The sequence below is a fragment of the Osmerus eperlanus genome, chromosome 8, assembly GCF_963692335.1.
Source record: "Osmerus eperlanus chromosome 8, fOsmEpe2.1, whole genome shotgun sequence".
Classification (NCBI taxonomy): Eukaryota; Metazoa; Chordata; class Actinopteri; order Osmeriformes; family Osmeridae; genus Osmerus; species Osmerus eperlanus.
In genome coordinates, this window is record NC_085025.1 from 4,050,403 (window position 1) to 4,061,329 (window position 10,927).

Consider the following 10,927-nt stretch of genomic DNA (forward strand, 5'->3'; position numbering starts at 1 on the left):
GCCTGTCGTAGCGTAGCACATTTATATTGTTATCAATATATAGGGGGGGGGGGACATTTTGGCCAGATTTGAATATTGGGGGGAATGTGTGTCCCCCAATATGTATTATGATTACGGCCTCGGCGACTGCTATGATCTTACAGCACAAACGCTGATTATCATCAAAAGGCCACACGTCCCAAAGCCAGGTGTTCCTTCCTCTACAGGAAACATGATAGGGTTATACAGCATCACTGCACTGGGAATATTCAGTTGTTGAGCAGCCAGGAGACATACTGCGACTCCTATTTCCAGTGTTTCACTGTATACCTGGGTCTGTTTCTCCAGAAGCTCACTCCTGTACACTCTGAACAGCTCTGTTTTTCTCTCTCTCCCCGTCTTTTGGGAAGAACGGCTTAAGTTTTGTGTGTCACTAAGATACCCATGAAATAGGCTTCATAATCTTTAAAAGAAAAAAAAAAACCTATCCTTGGTTCAAGAATGAAATAATTTCGGTACAAACTTTTCTAATAACTCTACTCAGCAGGTTTCTTTTGTGTGTGTCTTGACATCTTGAAAACTTTGTGAAGAAATGGTCTAAACTCTTTCAAACTCTTTATCTTTATCTCAGGCCTTATTATTATGCACAGTAGCAATGTCTTATCTGGTTTGCGCGGCACACTTTCAACACAGCCAAATGTACTCATTATAATCTGTGAGATGATTTGAGGTGGTGATGCAACTGAAAAGCAACCTTCTCTGAGGTAAAGCTCTCGTCATTCACAGCAGTCAGGCGCTGCCCCCTGGTGGATCTCTGCAGTATGACACCCTAAATGCAGAGTTCAGGTGACACAAGCATAAAACACCAATCGCTTAACCCTTGTGTTATCTTCGGGTCATTCTGACCCATCAGTCATTGTGACCCACTGTCGTATTGCGACAAATTTACCTCATACAAAAACAAAGTGAAGCATTTTCTTTTAACTGTCTGGCTGTCTCAGACCCCCCACATTGCAATGGTTAAAAGAAAATTATTTTTATTTGTTTTTGTATTGGGTGAAATTGGGTAAACACAACGATGGTTCGTTGTGAACCTTTGGGTCATGTGACCCGAAGGCAGCACGAGGGTTAAATGACAGTAGACATCACCATGCATGAGATGCACTCATAACACAGCTTCTCCACAAACACACCTCATCAGGTCTGACACAGTTCTCATTTCTCATCTCACAGTTCAGATTCTGACAGACTTTCCCAATCCTCCTTCAAGTTGGTCGACTTCACATAATGCATCTTGAGAGACATTTGACTCACTCCAGTCAGAGACACTCGAAGCAGGGTGACATGTTTCAGAACAGGTTTATTGACGTGTGTTGTGTGATTGCCTGTGAGACAAAACACCTCAGCATTTGAGGTTTGGTCGCTTGAAAGGAATGTGTTAGCAGTGAGGTCAGATCCTGGGAACCCCTGGTTGAAGGTCATCCATGAATCCCGAAAGCTGGACCTGCCATGTGTGGATCTGTTTTGCTTAACAGAACTGAGAGGTATTTTTGACCAGAGCTGAGAAAACAAGCAAGTTCCCAAGGAGAGATTCTACAAAGGATAGAAAATATGGATATAAAAAAAAAATGAAACAAAACAATACATTTCATATTGAAAACAAACAATACTAGAGGAGCTGTTGCTACCATTACTCGACTCACACGTTAATCAAACATCAGCATATTTAAAAGCAGGATACACTGGGGGAGGAAGAGATGATTGTGTTTGGTCTGAGCTAACTACAGATGTGTAGCCTACTACGGGGAGTCAGGTGGCTGAGCGGTGAGGGAATCGGGCTAGTAATCCGAAGGTTGCCAGTTCGATTCCCGGTCGTGCCAACTGACGTTGTGTCCTTGGGCAAGGCACTTCACCCTACTTGCCTCGGGGGGAATGTCCCTGTACTTACTGTAAGTCGCTCTGGATAAGAGCGTCTGCTAAATGACTAAATGTACTTCTTTTTTTGTTTTGTTTTTTTAACCCCGCATGAAACATGTTGAGGTATTCCACCTCAACACCCAGCACCATGACAACCCTGTAGTTCTAGAACCCAGATGTGAGGAATCCTCAGTCTGGTTAGGAGCCCGCTAGCACAGCCAGGCTAGGACACGCAGCAAACACCATGTGGCTGAGTTAAGGATTTGAAATGTTCCTTCTGTTACTACCCTCAGAGGTCTGACGTCGCTAAACCTGAGCTATACGACTACTGTTCTGGTGAAACCACTGGCATAGTACATAGGGTGGAGACTAGTCTGTGTCCTAAATGCTACTCAACAAATATCACAAACTCTACAGCAGATCGGTAAACAAACATTAAATAGGCATAGAGATCATTTTGGGATGTGACATCCTTGTCTGAAATAGATGTTGGGTACTGTTGCTGTCGGAACACTTGAGGATTTGCAAGACTCAAAACTAGTTCCTCCTAACCTGGTTTATCCTGTTTTAGGGAAAACACTCAAATTGGCAAGATTCGAAAGTTTGGCAATACACTGTACAAGGTCTGTGTGTGTGAGGTACATGCAAGATCTAGCCTGTTTTTCTCAGTTTTAGACACAATCTGATTTTCAAGCTGGATTGTGATGCTCAGTTATAAAAATAGTTGCTATGACAATATAGAGCAATTTCATCTAAGCATACAAGCACCAGGTGAGGCTTCACTGTATAGCCTGAGTATTTGGCTACATTCATTGTCTGGGCAATTGTTATGGTTGTGTTGAGGGTGTGACACAGTGTTGGCAATATTCTCACTCACAAGCTTTCCTAGATTCACCGTACATACAGAATAGCATACTGAAAGATACAGTGATTGGTTACACTCATCACAGATAACTAAAAACAATGTACTCATTTATAAAAATAGTTCCATCTTAACACTGAACGTCTAAATAAAATCCCCCACATTAATAAAATAGTTCTTTTTTTGTTGTTGTTGAACAAAACTGTTTTATGAGGTTTTTGAGGTCGCGCCCTTTGACTCTGTACAGTTGTAAGGATCAAGTCAGTCATGAATCAGTATCCAATCAGAGGTGGGTTCAGATTCCAGGACATTGTCAACAGACGGATTCACTTGAGACGCTTCGCTTAGGACGTTCAAAACCGTTTTAGAGTTTACAAGTATTTTGTCAGAACATTGCGGATGCATTTTTGTTTTTCCCAATGAATATACAGACTGAAAATCTATAAAATCTCAAGATCTGTAAGCTACCAAGATATCAGTCATCAACAAACGTCCAGTGAATCAGATGAACCTCTGGTTTAGCCCTTGTGCTGGAGAGCATACTGTATAGACGCGTTTATGACGTAAGTCAGAGTGACACGTAGCTGAGAAGCACAACAACTAGCTTATGTAGGACTGTATTGCTCTGGAGGGGTCTTATTGCTTAAGAGGTGGATCTGTAGTGAATAGAATCCAGTTCATGAAACCCTCGAGCCCAAAGCCCCCCCTGGTCCGACGCTTGCAGATCTGAAAGGACCCGGACAGGAACAGAGATAGCATCCCTCACCCTGAGCCAGAATCCCCGCCTTCCAGTTCAGCAGAGTAAAAGGAGCAGGGTGCTGGGACCAGAGTCTGCTCCTTCGTCCGTGTGGTTCAGGGGGAGGAGGGCGTTGGGGCTAGTCGATGGGCCCCTGGAAGATGAGGCGAGTCCAGCCGGGGGAGCTGAGAAGGGAGGAGCAGAAGGGGCAGGCGGGGCGGAAGGCGTGGGTGCCGTGGGGCAGGGGGGTCTCGGCCCAGTAGCGGGCAGTCCTCTCGGAGCACACGTGGCCACAGGGGACGAAGGCGTACGTGGGGGCTCCGGCGTCAACGTAGACGGCCGGCTCGCTGCCCAGCCAGAGGGGCACGTAGGGGCCCACACTCCGGCACAGGGGGCACTCGCGGCGGGCGGTGGAGCTGCTGCCCTCCCCCTGACTCAGCTCCCGGCCCTCCCCACGCTGGCCCCAGTCGTGGCGTCCGTGAACGTGGCCACAAGCGAGGTAGACCCAGGGCTGCCGCTCCTCAAGGCTGCGGAGAATAACAGGTGGGTCTCACATTACACACAAAACCCCGTAAAACCATACATACAAACCCCCCAGTCCTGGTCGACCGTCCAATCGGTGCCTGCCACCTACCTGTGGCTGCGCGGCAGGCTAGGGAAGGCCAGGGTGCTGAGGCCCACAGGGCACTGGGGTCTGGCCGCGTTCAGCTCCTGGCGCAGCGCCTCCAGGTGGCGGAGGGTGGGGGCGCGGAGCAGGCCCTCACCCGTCCTCCACAGCAGGGTGGCTCCACACAGGTCCACCAGGGAACCATCACGCAGCGCGCTGCTCTCTCCCTCCGCCTACACACACACAGATATGGGTATTCAGGACACCACATGTATTCATTCAGCAGATGTGGTTTTAGCCTTTAGAAGATTTTCAAAAACACTGCACTACTACTACTGCAGTGTTGAAATGGTTTTAGAGAGAGAGAGAGAGAGAGAGAGAGAGAGAGAGAGAGAGAGAGAGAGAGAGAGAGAGAGAGAGAGAGAGAGAGAGAGAGAGAGAGAGAGAGAGAGAGGACATGCAGGAAATGGTCCGACTTGATCTTCTGTCAAAATGCTCTCTCCCTGAGCTACACCCATCCCTGCTGAGTAACAATCAAAAGGTGAATCAAACTGCCCGGCAGCTGGTACTAACCAGCTTCCCTCGGCTGGGCCCGGAGCGGGTCTCTCTGAGGGCATACACGTCTCCGCACACTGAGATCTCCCTCCACAGGCCCTGTCTGGAGTCCTCGGGGAAGCCCTCAGGGTGCATCACCAGCACGCCGTTGGTGGTCAGGCCGTCCATGTGGCCGTCTGGGTTCTTCCACTTGGTGGCCTTCTCCTGAGGGCCGGCGTGGAGGAGGAGAAGGAAGACGACACCAGGGTTAGAACAGGGGTGTTGGTCGTCATTAGAGGGATGTGTCCTACGAGCAATGTTTCGCTAAAAATCTAGATCGAACCAGCGACCTTTCCGGTTACTCCCTATGGCACTCACGCCTCACTCGTTTCACCCTGATCACGCTTTCACTTCAGTCAGCCATCTTCACGGTCTCTCCACTCACCCCCCAGTCAGCCGTCTTCACGGTCTCTCCACTCACCCCCCAGTCAGCCGTCTTCACGGTCTCTCCACTCACCCCCCAGTCAGCCATCTTCACGGTCTCTCCACTCACCCCCCAGTCAGCCGTCTTTACGGTCTCTCCACTCACCCCCCATTCAGTTCACGGTCTCTCCACTCACCCCCAGTCAGCCGTCTTAACGGTCTCTCCACTCACCCCCCAGTCAGCCGTCTTCACGGTCTCTCCACTCACCCCCCAGTCAGCCGTCTTCACAGTCTCTCCAGTCACCCCCCAGTCAGCCGTCTTCACAGTCTCTCCAGTCACCCCCCAGTCAGTTCATGGTCTCTCCACTCACCCCCCCAGTCAGCCGTCTTCACGGTCTCTCCACTCACCCCCCAGTCAGCCGTCTTCACAGTCTCTCCAGTCACCCCCCAGTCAGTTCATGGTCTCTCCACTCACCCCCAGTCAGCCGTCTTCACGGTCTCTCCACTCACCCCCCAGTCAGCCGTCTTCACAGTCTCTCCAGTCACCCCCCAGTCAGTTCATGGTCTCTCCACTCACCCCCAGTCAGCCATCTTCACGGTCTCTCCACTCACCCCCCCAGTCAGCCGTCTTCACGGTCTCTCCACTCACCCCCCCAGTCAGCCGTCTTCACGGTCTCTCCACTCACCCCCAGGAAGATGTTCTTGGAGGAGTCAAAGCCGGCAGCGTAGATGCGTGCGGTGTAGGGGGGGTTCCTCTCACACACCACCCTGCAGGCGAAGCGGGAGATGGTGCTGGGGGCCACCGAGGGGTCCTCACCCTCCTTGCCCCCGCCCGACGTGTCCGTCACCACAAAGTCTATGGGACTCTCTGTGGATCTGCCGATCTGCCAGGAGAACATGGTGAACATGGTGAACATGGAGAACATGGAGAACATGGAGAACATGGAGAACATGGAGAACATGGAGAACATGGAGAACATGGAGAACATGGAGAACATGGTGAACATGGAGAACATGGAGAACATGGTGAACATGGAGAACATGGAGAACATGGAGAACATGGAGAACATGGTGTCCACAGATTCTTTCCCTCCCCCGTCTCCATTTCATCATCCCCTTAATTTTGTAGCGGTAACTTTATGAGCTGTAGTAAGAGGTAGTGTTGGTTATTTCTTGTAAATCTAGATCAGTTTGGGGGGCTTACAGTAACTGGGTCTCTCTTCTAAGCTGGCCGCCTACAGACAGTCTATTTTTGGGGTGATTTAACATTCATGTTCCCATGCTGGGGAGGGAGACTGGTCTGGTCTTGGTCTACTACTGTATACTTGGTGCACTCAGCACAACTGTTGATGCTGTTGCTGTTAAAAGCTCTCTCTGCGCACTTAATCATAGAAAATATCTACAGACACACACACACACACTTAGATGGGGGACAGATACAAGACCAGACCAGACCTGGAGCAGAAGAGGGATGAGAGGCCGGGACCTCCTACATTTACATTTAGTCATTTAGCAGACGCTCTTATCCAGAGCGACTTACAGTAAGTACAGGGACATTCTCCCCGAGGCAAGTAGGGTGAAGTGCCTTGCCCAAGGACACAACGTCATTTGGCACGGCCGGGAATCGAACCAGCAACCTTCAGATTACTAGCCCAATTCCCTCACCGCTCAGCCACCTGACTCCCTCAGACGTTTGTGTGCAGCCGTCATGGTGTGCGTCCTCACCTGGAACATGTCTGTGTCGTTGTCATGGCAGTATTCCACCACCACGGTCTGGTTGCGGGACAAAGTGAAGGAGATGCTGTGCTGCCCACTGCTGTGGACAGCCTTAAACAACACACAGAGTGAGACCACCAGGCTAGACACTATTCCCTAAAGAGATCTATCTATTTCAGTGGTCAGAGTCAAGAAACTTTTTAACAGGAACACTTGAGCAATAACCACATCTCACACAGAACACACACACACACACACAGTATTACCTTTCTCCTTGGCATACACACACACACACACAGGCTGACAGAAACACAGAACACACACACACAGTATTACCTTTCTCCTTGGCATACACACACACACACACAGGCTGACAGAAACACAGGACACACACCTTGCTGTCCTGGGGTGAGTTGAGGATGTGCACAGTGCTGGGTTTGACTCCGTTGGCCTTTGTCCTCCTGTACAGGGCGAAACGGCTCTTCCTCCTCCCACGGTCTCCGCTGGGGAGAGAGCCATTGTACCTGGAGCAGGACAAACACACCAGACAAAGCTGCTGTGAAAAGCAAACACACCGTGTTGACCTGACGCCATGACGGCTGTCTGGTCTAATGACTGGAGGAACACTGTAACAAGCACTGTGCCACCAGCAGAAAACAACAACTGAGGACAGAAATATACGTAATCAAGTACTTAACTGGAACCCGTAATGGTTGTTATTGATATGTACAGTGGTTTCTTAACAAGCAGCTAATTTGTTTCTGAAATGACAGCCAAAACAGTGTCCTCTTTTTGTCCATTCATGATTCTTGCATCTCTAACCTCCTCCACTGAGAAAAGAGGCCTCCCACTTGAAGCCTGTCCAGTGACTGTCGGTCGTGAAGCCTCTCAATTCTGAATCACCACTTACACTTGGTACTCTATACACGATGTTGAACTCACTATTGCATGAGGATCTAGTCTGTGAACAGACAGTGACCTCATTCAAGAGTGTTTTTATCGAGTGCAGGTGTGCGATTGAGTGCAACTTGGCCGTCCTTAACAGTAAGCGGAACTGTATTGTCTCGCTCTGAGTTCAGGACAGGGCTGTATGCTAGTTTTTTTTTGCTGATGGCTAATCTGTGGAGCATGGTACCAATTAAAGTCTATTCATAAGATGCCCAGTGGGCAAGCCTTTGAGAGGGCCCGTTAACTCTCCTTTCAAAGTGAATCACTTCTCTGAGAAGCTGTGCACATCTCTGCTCACACACAGTTCACACACACCTCCAGGTCCATCTCCACGCTGAGCACAACACAGCAGGTGGTCAGGACGGGCAGAGACACGGGGTGGACAGGGGCCACACAGGAACGAGGAGGAAGAGGGAGTAGAGTAGGAGAGGACACAGCGGGCACACAGGAGCGAGGAGGAAGAGGGAGTAGAGTAGGAGAGGACACAGGGGGCACACAGGAGCGAGGAGGAAGAGGGAGTAGAGTAGGAGAGGACACAGCGGGCACACAGGAGCGAGGAGGAAGAGGGAGTAGAGTAGGAGAGGACACAGGGGGCACACAGGAGCGAGGAGGAAGAGGGAGTAGAGTAGGAGAGGAGACAGGGGGCACACAGGAGCGAGGAGGAAGAGGGAGTAGAGTAGGAGAGGAGACAGGGGGCACACAGGAGCGAGGAGGGAGAGGGAGTAGAGTAGGAGAGGAGACAGGGGGCACACAGGAGCGAGGAGGAAGAGGGAGTAGAGTAGGAGAGGACACAGGGAGGAGAGGGTGAAGCGGTAAGAAGAGGCCATGCAGCAGACCCAGGGAAGAGCAGTGAGGTGACAATGCAGGCGGAGAGGACCAAGGGTGAGGAACAGAGGCGAGGACTGGGGAAGACAGGGGGTAGAGAAGCAGAGGGCAAGAGAGGATAAGGCGGGAGGAGTAGACGCAAAAGGCAAGGTGATTCGCATGGGCAGTTCTGGACGGCTTTGCGGATGTGTACGCAGCACAATACGGCGTTTAAATATTCACTCCTTCTGCCCCCCGACACAGGGTTTATTTTAGCTGAGGGAAAGCCACTGACGGGTCTGCTAGGCGGCTAGCAGCAAACACAGCACTGGGAGGGTGGGGCTGCTGAGAAAGAAGAGGTAGTCTAGGATCCAGACACGACTGGATAGAGAGACAGGACGGGCAGAAAAAAACAGGGTGAAAGGGCATGGGAGATATATATAATGTATATCTAGAGAGAGGTAGATAGAGGAGGGGAAGGGGGGAGGGGGGAGGGGGAGAGCTCTTATAGGGCAGTGTATACAGGGGGCTCGGCCACACACTGACTCAGAGTCTGGGCTGGCTGAGGTAATGAGCGATAACAGGCGGTGCCTGTAAAGATCACATGCACTGGGACATGGGGGAGCCGCCCAGCATGCGATCGTTAAGGTGGGCCTGGCAGGGGGAAGAGATAAAACATACAGCAGGGTTATACCAACAGGCTTTCTCACACCCAAAGCTTGAACGACATGTTTGGGGTTGCACTGACAGGCCGTTTAGCCGTCCCTTCATTGAAGGGTGAGGAGAGGAAGGGTGCGTGTGTGGGGTCCGGGAGCAGACTGCTGTGGTAATCTAATAGAGGAGATATGTTGATCAGTATTCAGGAACTGACTGCTGCAGCCTCACTACCCCTCCATGTCCAGCCAAAAAGGAAGGGGGGCAGGGAGAGGAAGAGAGGGGGCACAGGGTCAGTTATCTTGGGCTAGCACAGGAAGTTTCTTTCTGCCATCAAACATCTCCAGAACAGCATGACATCATGGGGATTTTCAGCCTTAGTAATCGAGTGCCGATTTCACACCCACTCAGGCGTCCATTGAAAAAAGGCAACACCATAGTATTTTGGGGATACACCGAACTGGACTGATCAGTTTCACCCTATTTTATGCTTTAATACACTTCGTTTGAAGTAGAAAATACTTTTTTAACGGCTCAACTAAATGTAACAGTATAATAAGGATATGAGCTTACAGTTTATCCCTTGCATCCAACACGGTCCTCCGCGTTACAAAGTTAACGATTACCCTAGTCTCGCATTTACCAACTTGATATTTCAACCGCATATTACCAGTGAAGAACAAAATAAACGTTAACAATTCGGCCACAAAAAAAGGCTTTAGCTTTACCACAGCAGACAGAACAAAACCTGCAGAACTCACACGTCATCTCCTTCGTTTTGTAGTAAGCTAGCCTAGAGCTAGCAGTAAATGCTATACACTGCTACTACTACGCTACTCAACTATACGCTAATGCTTATCTTATACTCCTTTACATACCCCAATATCACCAGCTCGCCGTATTTTACCGGGTCTTTAACGGGCACATCATCTTCGTCTTGTTTCGGTGAATTCATCAGACTGGCACGAGTTCTTCAACACAAAAAAATGCGTTCTAGAGTAATAGTAGTAAAAAAAAAAAAGAAGAAAGAAAGAAAGAAAGAAAAAAGACAATGAATACACACTTCAAACTACTGGGAAGTGGGCTCAATTTTAAAATATCCAAGTTTTGGTAAAGGCCGAAGTTTATTGAGAACTCTTGATATTCGTTTAATTGTTATTCCGTGGAGAAGCATCTTCTGCAATCGTTTCTCTGTACAGCCTATCGATTGAAGGCCCGCGCGAAACAAATCTGTTCTGTAGCAGAGGGTACAAAAACAGCTCGCGGCAGGGAGTCGGCTAAACCATGGCATGAAGGGGAGGGTAATCAAATGAAACCTAAAACGCAAATACTACAGTCACTTACAACACCATAATCTTGACGCAAAATGTCAAATTCTTATTGTCATTATCAAGTAAAGTAACTAGTGGACAAAAAAACATTTAATAGACCAAAAACAGTATTGAAGAGATATGTAGAGAATCCCCCCTCCCCACTGATATCGTTCAGAATGTCGAGGTCTTCATGAGAAGCTTGCGACTTACTCTGTCAAATACATTTATAAATTCAAATTCTGGAGAAAATAAACTACTTTTAACGTTAAAAAGATTTCTATATTCAAAGTACGTCAATGTGATTCTCTAAGTAAAAATTATGTATTCGTATTTTAAAATCTGACGTAATGAAACAGGCGGGTTTATTTACAATGCATACGACAGCGCGCTGTAGCTGTGATAGTGAGTCACCATCTCTAAAGCACCTCCAATGT

General features: G+C 49.0%; 1 protein-coding gene across 1 annotated transcript; it reads right to left on the minus strand.

Annotated features, from left to right (window-relative positions):
• Positions 1-1,321: 1,321 nt before the first annotated feature.
• On the minus strand, positions 1,322-10,480 carry LOC134025041 (E3 ubiquitin-protein ligase pellino homolog 2). The gene is made up of 7 exons (XM_062467831.1): positions 10,059-10,480; positions 7,169-7,298; positions 6,784-6,885; positions 5,745-5,942; positions 4,675-4,860; positions 4,129-4,334; positions 1,322-4,021 (listed from the first exon to the last, which is right to left on the minus strand). Exons 1-7 carry the CDS (start codon positions 10,133-10,135, stop codon positions 3,634-3,636), a joined length of 1,287 nt encoding a protein of 428 aa, XP_062323815.1. The 5' UTR covers positions 10,136-10,480; the 3' UTR covers positions 1,322-3,633.
• Between the last annotated feature and the right edge of the window lie 447 nt (positions 10,481-10,927).